Raw genomic sequence first — 13,583 nt, 5'->3', positions numbered from 1 at the left:
GAAACCTCCTATACTGTTGGTGGGAATGTAAATTGGTACAGCCACTATAGAAAGCAGTATGGAGGGTCCTCAAAAAACTAATAATAAAAATACCATATGACTCAGTAATTCTACTTCTAGGAATTTGCCCAAAGAAAACAAAATCCCTGATTTGAAAGCATATATGCACCCCTATGTTTCTTGCCACATTATTTACAACAGTCAAGATATGAAAGCAACCAAAGTGTCCATCGATAGATGAATGGATAAAGAAGGGGTACATATGCACATGGAATATTATTCAGCCATAAGAAATAAAGAAATCCTGCCATTTATAACAACATGGATGGACCTTGAGGGTATTATGCTAAGCAAAAGAAGCCAGGCAGAGAAAGACAAATACCATATGATTTCACTTTTATGTGAATCTGAAAACAAAAGAAAACAAAATGAACAAAACTGAAGTAGACTCATAGACACTGAGAAATCACTGGTGGTTAGCATGGGGGGCAGGGTTGGAATGGGTAGGTGGAGTGGGTGAGGCAGATAAAAAGGTGCAAGAGCTCAAATAGTAATTGCACTAGTTGGGGTGAGGATTTAACAATGTGTGTAAGTGTTGAATCATTGTGTTGTATATACTTGAAACCAAGATAATATTGTATATCAGCTAAATTTCAATTAAAAAATAGAGGAAGATAAATGTGTGCCTGTGGGTATATAGGTATGTATGTGCATGTATATATTCTTATCTGCATGCATATCCATAAAAAGTTCTTGGGCATATTCTTAAGAGAATAAAATAAATGGATACCTATTAGGTCTATGTAGATTCAGTAGCTAATGGACAGAGGTAGAAAGGGGATTTTTTTTATTCTATAGCTTTTTAAGTTAATTTATTTTGAAGAAAGTGAACATATTATCTACCAAAAATTAATTAAATTTTATTTTTATGAATAAAGAAATCCTTTGGAAAATTTTATATATAGACTTCTATATATATATATATTTGTTTTACATATTTTTACTTTCATATGTAGGAATATACAGATTAAAGAATAATCCTACAAAATTTATGACTTAGTATATATGTTAACATGTACCAGAATACCCAATCACTTTATAAAAAGTATAATTTAGGTATGCTGGGAAGCATGAAGTCATACTGGAGATAGCAGCACAAAGTGCTTCATATTCAAAATCCCAAAGTTTAAAAAGCAGTCTAACCTCATTTTACAGATATTGAAATAAAATCAAAGCAAAAGATTGGACTACTTTCTAAATTTAAAATGCATACAACCACACATTTAAAAATTATATTATTGTAGAATAGTGCCAGTTAAGGCTAAATTATTTCAAAGGAATTCTGATGTGGTTAGTTTTATAAAAGCTGATACAAATCTTTATTAAAACTGCCACCTCTGAGCAAGCATGGTGGGCAAGAAACTCGGCCCAGAATACCAGGTAAAGTCAGAGACAAGAAGTTTAATTTTATTTTTCTATGGTTCAACTTAATTTCTATTTCAAAGCATCCATTTCATTAATGTGACTGAAATTTAATCTTAGTCAACTGAGTCCCCACCTCATTTTCACAAGGCTGTACCTAAATTATGGAGAACTTAAGTAGTTTCAGAGTGCTGAAAAGTGGGATAATCTAGTCAAAGCTGGAATTCTTTGAGATGTCCCATGCCAACAGTCTGCATGCATTGCTGCTGAATTAGAGCTCAATAGCATCTACTCAACAATTTCAGATCTCTGCTACTTCTTTGCCACTCCAGGTGCACAAGAAACATCCTATTGTTTTTTTGGACCTCATTAGACAGGACATTGTGTTGAATGCCCAGTCTACTTGAATTCTATGCAGTCACTTAGAGTCTTTTTCCTCAGTGTCAAGTTCTACTCAGGAAGTTTCGCCCAGGTCCCTTCTGCTTTTTAATCTAACAAAACGATCTTGATGTACTGCTACCTCCTCAAAGATCATGCTCAAGCATACCCTCACAATCTATGCTCTGGTATAGTTCAAAAGTATTTTTATGCGTTTGAATTGATTTTCCTCCTTTACTGGGAGGACTGCCTGATGAGTATTCCATTTGATTTCTTTAATACGCTAATGAATGATGTACCACTAGTAAATTAAATTAAATTAGGAAAAAATGTTTTTTAAAGCACTTTTCCTTTTTTAGGCAAATGACCAGAACTGGCCCTTTCATATATCATTTCACAGGTCTACTTTTACTTTTACAGATGGTAAAGGTCAATCAATCAACCAGAAAAGCCATTTTTAAAAAACCCAGAAACTCCTTTCAATCTTAAAATTCACTATTATCTCTTGGTGGAAACCTCTTTATTGGGAGGGAGGGAAACTTGAGGATACCTTTTTTGCACTCTGACTCAGTATTTCTACTCCTAGTCCTTCCCCTTCAACCTCCCCCACTCTACCCTATGGTCCATAAAAAATGGCAGGAGGTTTTTCTCCAAGCTCCCTCAGCAATGAAACAATTCCCCATGTCTTTGCTGATCCATCTGACTCTCACTGGCACTGTTCGATGGGGAAAAATGGAACAGTGGGGAAGTTGGTGCTTTTTCTAGTTTAACTTTTTTGCTTTTACTGTCACATTAAGTGTTTGACTGTTAGTTTTATTTTGGCTTGTTGTCATTACCAGTCACTCTCATACCTGGCAGTTCAGCTCTTTCCAGCTCAGCTGAGCTCCTGACAGAAGTTAATTTTTGTTAAGGACCCAAATAACCACATACAACTAAAGGCATCTTCCAAAAGCATGTGATTATATCAGTAATATTCAGGTTTTCTTTAAACCAACAACAAAGTATAGACTCACAGCTATTCTTTCGTTTTATTTAAATATTAGTTTCTGGCAATAATTCAGTAACTTTTTAGTTGATTTGACATGCAGCTCCACAGTAAGATGGCTTAATTCTTCTTGTATTACTGGTTGGCAACTTGGCACATACCTTTTGTCCCCAAGGTCCTGGAGGCCCTTCTGGACCTGGAAATCCAGGCAAACCTGGATGGCCTTCCAAACCTGGAAACCCTCTCTCCCCCTGCAATTGAACAAAAATGAAAGGTAAGATCATTTGTGAATTTTCAAACACAGCTATGGTTGAGATTTAAAAAGACCGAATGACTATCTTGAGGAAAGTAACTTAATTTAATGATACTAATTCACAGTATCCACTAACATGAGGAAACCTGAGTGGAAAAACACAAACCATTCTGAATTTATATCATGTGTGATAATATAATCCTTTGCTGTCTTGCAAAAAATCTCTTGTGTTAAATATTCTGACATCAAGAGTTTAAGAGGGAAGATGGAAATAAATCTAGAAAATAAATCCAGGTCTGCAAGGGTTACATGAAATAAGTGTGGTACAGGGAAGAATAAGGATAAAAAGAAAACATCAGAGAAGCTGTCAAATCTGTTGTAGAGTAAAAGAGATATATGACTATCCAGAATGGAAATTCATTAGCTGACTGGAGATAATATAGCCAGAAAAGGACTTTATGAATTTTTTAAATTATAAAACTAGTACAAAAAGGAATACACAATTGTTTACTGTAGAAAATATATATATATATATTTAAAAACCACCAGTAATTCCTCTACTCAGAATTACTATTTGAATTGTGACTCAAGTCCTAGTTCTGACCAAAGCACTTATCAACACTACCACAGGAGGGCTACCTACCTACCATTGAGGGTTCACCATATCAGCACCTATACAGTAAAGTGGCCTGATACACATATTTGTACAGCCAGATAGGTGGGGGTAGAGAGCCACCATGTGTACTAATATATCATTAAATCAACACATTAGGGTTAGTTAACTTGCATACAGCCAATCATAGTAAGAGTGTGAATCCCAACACCCCTAGGGAATCCAATCACAGAAAGCAAATTCATCACTATTACGTTTAAGAACCCTGAGGGCTCACAGTTCCTAACTACAGGCCTGTAAGTGGTTCCTCTACTTTCCTAAGGCTTGAAGGCTGAGTATCTGGCAGAGTCACTGGACTTTGTTCTGGGAACCCTCTCACCAGATTCTATCCACAGTGACAGCCTAAGCAGCACCTGACAAAGAAAAGCAATGCATATCTACAAGGCAATTGATGAATGGGCCATTGGAGGCACATACATCTAGATGTCAAGGTACAGTAGACTTTGAGTCATATTCTGTGTGTGTGTGTGTGTGTGTGTGGTAAGTACTAAGTTCGGTCTAGATAGCTTAGACAATTTTGTATTGAGTGGTTCCTGGGTATGTTTAATTATCTTACAATAAATATAAGTACTTTGAAAAGGCTATTTCTGGTTGGTTTCCATTTATCACTTAAAAGTCAATAAAGCAAATACTAGCCAGTTAATGGCAGGTCTAAACATTCCTGTAGTTTTGACAATTATTATTAACATACTATATTTTCTATAAATACATCTCTTTGCTGTTCTAGTCACAGAATTGTGACAATTTGATTGTAATCAACTTCAACCCAATTATTTTGAAGGAAATAGAGAAAGAGGGGAGAACATTAGGGAGGATTGGATTAAAGATGGCAGCATGAGAGAGGAGACACAGGCTTCCTCCTAAAACTGCATATAATATGAAAATATAATTAATACAACTAATCCTGAAAGAGCAACAGGAAAGAGGACTGTGCCAGACTGCACACACCTGGAGAAAAGAACAGACCTCATGGAAGATGGTAACATACCAAAGCTGTGGCCCAGTGGGACCCAAGCTCTTCCTCCACCCCAGCTCACCAGTGGGAGGAAAAGAAACAGAGCAGGGAGGGAGTGGAGGGCTGGGACGGCTGAATATCTAACTCTGGAGATCTGCTCTAGGAGAACAAACCTACATTTCATGTGCTTGCATGGTACTCTCATGATTAGAGGGTTGGAAAGCTAAGACAGGCAGAATTCCTGGAAAGACTGAGATTCCAGCTGCTTGGGGAAAGCAGGGATCCATATCCAGCTGCTCTGGAACAAAAGAAAGGCAGGCAGTCTGAGAGACTTCCTAACAAGGAAGCCCTTAGCAAGAGGGCTGATAAAGGGGCAAGGATTGCACAGAGCTTACTGTTCAGGAGAAAGGATAGGTAGACAAAATTGTCCAGGTTCACTCTGCCCAGCAGGTTGGGAGCTTTCACAATCTTCAGGTGCTCCAGCTCCCTAGCTGGCTACACAGCTCCAAGGACCCCCTCTGTGATACACAGCCTACTGCACCTTTCTCCCGGCCAGCCCCACCTGGCTTGCAAACTGGTAAGCTCTACCCTGATGTTAAGCCAGCCAGAGGGAAGATGTGTCTGCAGCAACTACAAAGGCAAAGAATACAGGCTTATACCTGTGTACTTGGCCCATTGGTTCAGGCAGTGGAGACAGGTAGAGCAGCTCGGAAGCAGGAAACAGCTATTTCCTCCTCCCAGGCACCAATACCACTCCCCTGTGACCTCCAACATTGCTTCGGGGGCTGAGCAGCTCCAGAGAGTAGAGCTTCTGGACACTAGAGGATGCCATATACAAATATGAAACGCCAAAGGAACCTGGATCAGAGTAAAATTAATATAACTCCTGGGAAAGATGACATGGACCTCATGACTCTTCCTGAAAGGGAGTTCAAAATAAAAATCATAAACATGTTCATGGAGGTATGGAAAGATATTCAAGAACTCAGGAATGAATTCTGGTCAGAGATTCAATCACTGAAGAGCACAATGGAGGGTATTAAAAGCAGATTAGATACAGTGGAGGAGATGATAAATGAAATGGAAACTAGAGAAGAGGAATACAAAGAAGCCGAGGCACAGAGAGATAAAAGGATCAGTAAGAATGAAAGAATACTGAGAGAACTGTGTGACCAATCCAAATGGAACAATATTCGCATTATAGGGGTACCAGAAGAAGAAGAGATAGAGAAAGGGATAGGAAGTGTTTCTGAGGAGGTAATTGCTGAAAACTTCTCCAACCTGGGGAAGGAGATTGTCTCTCAGGCCATGGATAGCCACAGATCTCCCAACACAAGGGACCCAAGGAAGACAACACCAAGACATATAGTAAATAAAATGACAAAGATCAAGGATAAGGACAGACTATTACAAGCAGCCAGAGAGAGAAATAAGATCACATACAAAGGAAAACCCATCAGGCTAACATCAGACTTCCCAGCAGAAACCTTACAGGCCAGAAGGGAGTGGCATGATGTATTTAATACAATGAAGTAGAAGGGCCTTAAACCAAGATTACTTTATCCAGCAAGATTATCATTTAAATTTGAAGAAGGGATTAAACAATTTCCAGATAAGCAAAAGCTGAGAGAATTTACCTCCCACAAACCATCTCAAAAGTCTATTTTGGAGGGACTGCTATAGATGGCAGTGTTCCTAAGGTTTAATAGCTGTCACCAGAGATAATAAAACCAGAGTAAAGAAAGTAGAACAACTAATTACTAAGCAAATGAAAAATTAATGATCCCCCAAATCAATCAAGGGATACACAAAGAGTACAGAATATGATACCTAATATATAAAGAATGGAGGAGGAAGAAAAAGGAAGAGAAAAAGAAACAGTTTAGATTGTGTTTGTAATAGCATATTAGGTGAGTTAAGTTAGACTCTTAGATAGTAAGGAAGTTAACCTTGAACCTTTGGTAACCATGAATCTAAAGTCTGCAATGGCAATAAGTACATACCTATCAATAATCACCCTAAATGTAAATGGATGGAATTCACCAATCAAAAGACATATAGTCACTGAATGGATAAAAAAACAAGACCCATCTATATGCTGCCTACAAGAGACTCACTTTAAACCCAAAGACATACATAGACTAAAAGTGAAGGGATGGAAAAAGATATTTCATGCAACTAATAGGGAGAAAAAAGCAGGTGTTGCAGTACTTGTATCAGAAAATATAGACTTCAAAACAAAGAAAGTCACAAGAGAAAATAGGACATTACATAATGATAAAAGGGTCAATTCAACAAAAAGATACAACCATTATAAATATCTATGCGCTCAACACAGGAGCACCTTCATATGTGAACAAATACTAACAGAATTAAAAGAGGAAATAGAATGCAATGCATTCACTCTAGGAGACTTCAACACTCCACTAACTCTGAAGGACAGATCAACCAGACAGAAAATAAGTAAGGACACAGAGGCACTGAACAATACATTAGAACAGATGGACCTAACAGATATCTACAGAACTCTACACCCAAAAGCAGCAGAATACACATTCTTCTCAAGTGCACATGGAACATTTTCAACAATAGATCATATACTAGGTCACAAAAAGAGCCTCAGTAAATTCAAAAAGATGGAAATTGTACCAACCAGTTTCTCAGACCACAAAGGTATGAAACTAGAATAAATTAGGCAAAGAAAATGAAAAATCCCACAAACACATGGAGACTTCACAACATGCTCCTAAGTAACCAATGGATCAAAGACCAAATATAAACAGAGATCAAGCAATATATGGAGACAAATGAGAGCAAGAATTTCACACCACAAAAATCTGTGGGATACAGCAAAGGCCATGCTAAGAGGAAAGCATATTGCAATACAGGTCTACCTCAGGAAAGAAGAACAATCCCATATGAGCAGTCTAAACTCACAATTAATGAAACTAGAAAAAGAAGAACAAATGAGGCCCAAAGTCAATAGAAGGAGGGACATAATAAAGATTAGAGCAGAAATAAATACAATTGAGAAGAATAAAATGATAGAAAGAATCAATGAAAGCAACGCTGGTTCTTTGAGAAAATAAACAAAATAGATACACCCCTAGTCAGACTTATCAAGAAAAAAAGAGAGTGTACTCACATAAACAGAATCAGAAATGAGAAAGGAAAAATCACTACAGACACCACAGAAATACAAAGAATTATTAGAGCATACTATAAAAAATTATATGCTAACAAAGTGAATAACCTAGAAGAAATGGACAACCTTCTAGAAAAATATAACCTTCCAAGGCTGACCCAGAAAGAAACAGAAAATCTGAACAGACCAATTACCAGCAACAAAATGGAAGTGGGAATTAAAAACCTACATAAAAACAATACCCCTGGACTAGATGGCTTCACCACTGAATTTTATCAAACATTTAGTGAAGACCTAATACCCATCCTCATTAAAGTTATCCAAAGAGTAGAAGAAGAGGGAGTACTTCCAAACTCATTCTATGAGGCCAGCATCACTCTAATACCAAAAACAGGCAAAGAGACCACAAAAAAAGAAAATTACAGACCAATACCTGTGATGAATATAGATGCAAAAATACTCAATAAAATATTAGCACACTGAATTCAAAAATACATCAAAAAGATCATCCATCATGATCAAGCAGGATTTATTCCAGGGATGCAAGGATGGTACAACATTCGAAAATCCATCAATATCATCCACCACATCAACAAAAAGAAGGACAGAAACCACACTATCATTTCCACAGATGCTGAAAAAGCATTTGAAAAAATTCAATACCCATTCATGATAAAAACTCTCAAAAAAACAGGATTGAGGGCAAGTACCTCAACATAATAAAGGCGATATACGACAAACCCACAGCCAACATTATACTTAGCAGCGAGAAGCTGAAAGCTTTTCCTTTAAGATCAGAAACAAGACAAGGATGCCCATTCTCCCCACTTCTATTCAACACAGTACTGGAGGTCCTAGCCATGGCAATGAGACAAAAAAAGTAATAAAAGGCATCCAGATTGGCAAGGAAGAACCTAAACTCTTCCTGTTTGCAGATGAACTGAAATTGTACATAAAAAACCCTAAAGAATCCACTCCAAAACTACTAGATCTAATATCTGAATTGAGCAAAGTTGCATGATACAAAATTAATACACAGATATCTGTGGCATTCGTATAAACTGACAATGAACTAGCAGAGAGAGAAATCAGGAAAACAATTCCATTCACAGTTGCATCAAAAAGGATAAAATATGTAGGAATAAACCTAGCCAAGAAAGTGAAAGACCTATACCCTGAAAACTACAAGACACTCATGAGAGAAATTAAAGAAGATACTAATAAATGGAAACATATCCTGTGTGCATGCATAGGAACAATTAATATTGTCAAAATGGCCATCCTGCCTAAAGCAATCTACAGATTCAATGCAATTCCTATCAAAATACCAACAGCATTCTTCAACAAACTAGAGAAAATCATTCTAAAATTCATATGGAACCACAAAAGACCCTAAATAGCCAAAGCAATCCTGAGAAGGAAGAATAAAGCTGGGGGGATTATGCTCCCCAACTTCAAGCTCTACTACAAAGCCAAAGTAATCAAGACAATTTGGTACTGGCACAAGAACAGACCCATAGACCAATGGAACAGACTAGAGAGCTCTGATATAAACCCAACCATATATGGTCAATTAATATATGATAACAGAGCCATGGACAAACAATGGGGAAATGACAGCCTCTTCAACAGCTGGTGTTGGTAAAACTGGACAGCTACATGCAAGAGAATGAAACTGGATTATTCTTTTACCCCATACACAGAAGTAAACTCGACATGGATTACAGACTTGAATGTAAGTCATGAAACCATAAAACTCTTGGAAGACAACATAGGCAAACATCTCCTGAATATAAGCAGGAACAACTTCTTCCTGAACGCATCTCCTCGAGCAAGGGAAACAAAAGCAAAAATGAACTCATGGGACTCCATCAAATTAAAAACCTTCTGCATGGCAAAGGACACCATCAACAGAACAAAAAGGCATCCTACAGGATGGGAGAATTATTTGTAAATGACATATCCCACAAGGGGTTAACATCCAAAAAATATAAAGAACTTACACACCTCAACACCCTAAAAGCAAATAACCTGATTAAAAAATGTGCAGAGGATATGAAGAGGCAATTCTCCAAAGATGAATTTCCAATGGCCAACAGACACATGAAAAGATGCTCCACATCACTAATCATCAGGGAAATGCAAATTAAAACCACAATGAGATATCACCTCACACCAGTAAGGATGGACAACATCGAAAAGTCAAAGAACAACAAATGCTGTTGATGATGTGGAGAAAGGGGAACCCTCCTACACTGCTGGTGTGAATGTAAGCTAGTTCAACCATTGTGGAAAGCAATACAGAGGTTCCTCAAAAAACTAAAAATAGAAATACCATTTGACCCGGGAATCCCACTCCTTGGAATTTACACAACGAATACAACTTCTCAGACTGAAAAAGACATATGCACCCCTATGTTTATCGCAGCGCTATTTACAATAGCCATGTTATGGAAGCAACCTAAGTGTCCATCAGTAGATGAATGGATAAAGAAGGTATGGTATATATAAACAATGGAATTCTATTCAGTCATAAGAAAGAAACAAACCCTGCCATTTGCAACAACATGGATGGAGCTGGAGGACATATGGTCAGTGAAATAAGCCAGGTGGAGAAAGACAAGTGCCAAATGATTTCCCTCATTTGTGGAGTATAACAAGGTAGCAAAACTGAAGGAACAAAATGGCAGCAGACTCAGAGCCTCCAAGAAGGGACTAGTGGTTACTAAAGGGGAGGGGTGTGGGAGGTTGGGTGGGGAGGGAGGGAAAAGGGGATGGAGGGGTATTATGTTTAGTACACATGGTTTGGGGGATCACGGGGAAAACAGTGTAGCACAGAGAAGGCAAAAAATGACTCTGTGGCATCTTACTACACTGATGGACAGTGACTGCATTGGGGTATGGGTGGGGACTTGATAAAATGGTAAAAGTAGTAACCATATTGTTTTTTCATGTGAAACCTTCATAACTGTGTATATCAATAATACCTTAATAAAAAAATTTTTAAATAAAATAAAACACACAAAAAAAAAAAGAGAAAGAGGGGAGAAATAAAAGATCCAAAATATTTAGAGTTGGATCACCTCATATTACATAGTCCATTCCTGGCAGAACTGATAGTAGAAATCTGATCACAAGTCCAAGCCAAAAAGGCAGCTAGAAAGAAAAAAAAATCTAGCTTGAGGAGATTTTTCCATAAGTGGAAAACATAGTTACATTTTGGGATCTCCATTGTTATCTGGAGCATATCTCTGCCAAAACTTGAGGATAATGCTTAAAGAGAGCTGTATTTTCTGAGAAGCAAAAGTGCCATCCAGGCTACAATTAAGAAAGGAATAAACTAGAAAATGAAAGTGAAGGGTGTTAAAAAGTTTAATTGTGTTGGTATTAATAAAATCATTTACCTATAAATTATATAACCTTAAATCTCCTCCCACTATAGTAAAATAATAGTGTGGTCCTATTAAGCTGACTGAGTAATATTATACTGAGGAAGATAGAAGGGCAGCTACTGGATAGTGTAGCAAAACGAACTGCAAGAACAATCTTCAGCCATTGAAAGAAATTTTCCTGCAGCAGAAACGATAGAAGACTTCCATGTGGAAGGTAATGAGGGAGGGTTCTCTACCAAATTCCCAATACAGATGGTAGAGAAGGGTGACATTTGATGTATGCCCACCCTTTGCTACCAGTGGTAAGGCAAGGATTCAATCCTTACAACTAATATATATTTTACTGTGATTTGCTAATACTCACATAGAAAATGGCATAGTGTGTCTATTTCTGAAGTCAAAGTTTTTTTTAAAAAACTGGCTTATGCTGTCTGCCCATATTTGGATAAAAACATCATTCTTATTTTTCATTACGGAAAAATTTTCTGTCTTAACCTGTCCATTAAACATTGGTGTTACTCTGGATTCCTTTTTTTGACCCATTCTTTCTCTCTGGGAAATCTCAAATATTAGCAGTTTTTTTTCCTAAAAGCTAGGCATACAGGGCTGACTGTCTTAAACATCTCCATTTGAACATCAACAACAACAATAATAATAGCAAACATGTATTGCGTGTTTTCTATGTGCCAGCTTATTCTAAACTCATTCCATGTTTTATTTATTTAATCCTCCCAATGACAACCAAAATAATGAACATATCCATCACTCACAAAAAACTTCTTGTCTTTACAACAATGGTTCTGGAAATGGATTCCATGCAAAAAATAAATTTAGACTTTACACTTTCACAAAAATTAACTCAAAATGGATCAGAAGCTTAAATGTAAGACACAAAACTATAAAACTCTTAGATGGTAATATATGAGAAAACCATGATGACCTTGGGTATGGTAAGGACTTTTTAGATAGAATAACAAAGGCACAATTCATGAAAGAAGTAATTAATAAGCTAAACTTCATTAAAATTAAAAACTGTTCTGTGAAAGACAATGTCAAGAGAATGAGAAGATGAAAGATGGGAGAAAATATTTGCAAGTATTTGATATCTGACAAAGGGCTATTATCCAAAATATACAAAGAACCCTTAAAACTCAACAATAAGAAAACAAAGAACCCAATTCAAAAATGAGCCAACAGACACCTCATTAAAGAAGATATACAGATGGCAAATAAGCATATGAAAGGATGCTCCACATCATATGTCATTGTGGAAATGTAAAATAAAAGAACAGTAAGATACCACTACAAACCCATTAGAATGGCCAAAATTCAGAACACTGGCAATACTAAATGCTGACAAGGATGTGGAACAACAGGAACTCTCATTCATTGCTGGTGGGAATGCAAAATGGTACAGCCTCTTTGGAAGAACGTTTGGCAGTTCCTTAGAAAACTAAACGTACTCTTACCATATGGTCCAGCAACGGTGCTCCTTGGTATTTACACAAAGGAGTTGAAAACTTATGTCCACACAAAAACTTGCACATGGATGTTTATAGCAGCTTTATTCATAATTGCCAAAACTTGGAAACAACCCAGATGTCCTTCAGTAGGTAAATGTATGAAGAAACTGACACATTCAGACAATGGAATATTATTCAGGACTAAAAAGAAATGAGCTATTAAGCCATAAAAAGGCATGGAGGAACTTTGATGCATATTACTAAATGAAAAAAGCCAATCTGAAAAGGCTACATACTGTATGATTCTAACTATATGACAATCTGGAAAAGACAAAATTATGGAGACGATAAAAAGATCAGTGGTTGCCAGGGGTGAGAGTGGTGGAGATTAATACGTGGAGCAGAGAGGATTTTTAGGGCAGTGAAAATACTCTGTATAATACTATAATGATGAATACATGCCATTATATATTTGTCCAAACCCACAGAATGTACAATTGTAACAAATGTACCACTCTGGTGTGGGATATTGATAGTTGGGGAGGCTATGCAAGTGTGCATATGTGGGGGCAGGGGGTACTTGGGAAATCTCTGTATCTTTCTTTAAATTTTGTTGTGAACCTAAACTGCTCTAAAAAAAATTAAATCTAATTAAAAAACATTACAGTGAGCATTATAAACATAAAAATTTCCTAGCTCCCATTCATAGTATCTCCCTCACGTCTGTACCCATCCCCCCAAGGCAATGAATGATTTGCTTTAACTTTAGATTAATGTGCTTTTTCTAGTTTTATATTAATGAAATTATACAGAATGTACACTTCTTGTCTAAATTTTCATTCAGTGTAATTATTTTGAGATTCAAACATGTTGTATTGGGTATCAATAGTTCATTCCATTTTTTTGCTGAGTAGTGC

At 36.9% G+C, this 13,583-nt stretch overlaps 1 protein-coding gene across 2 annotated transcripts in view; it reads right to left on the bottom strand.

Annotated features, from left to right (window-relative positions):
* COL4A5 (collagen type IV alpha 5 chain) overlaps nt 1-13,583 on the bottom strand; it is a 220,644-nt gene that overhangs the window by 112,339 nt on the left and 94,722 nt on the right. For both annotated transcript variants that reach the window (XM_073227300.1, XM_017674621.3), the window contains one exon: nt 2,947-3,036. In XM_073227300.1, coding sequence (XP_073083401.1) covers nt 2,947-3,036 — 90 coding nt within the window. The remainder of the gene's footprint in view (nt 1-2,946; nt 3,037-13,583) is intronic.

Source organism: Manis javanica, chromosome X (genome assembly GCF_040802235.1).
Source record: "Manis javanica isolate MJ-LG chromosome X, MJ_LKY, whole genome shotgun sequence".
NCBI lineage: Eukaryota > Metazoa > Chordata > Mammalia > Pholidota > Manidae > Manis > Manis javanica.
The sequence above is the reverse complement of the archived record's forward strand: the minus strand, read 5'-3'. Positions and strand labels throughout refer to the sequence as shown.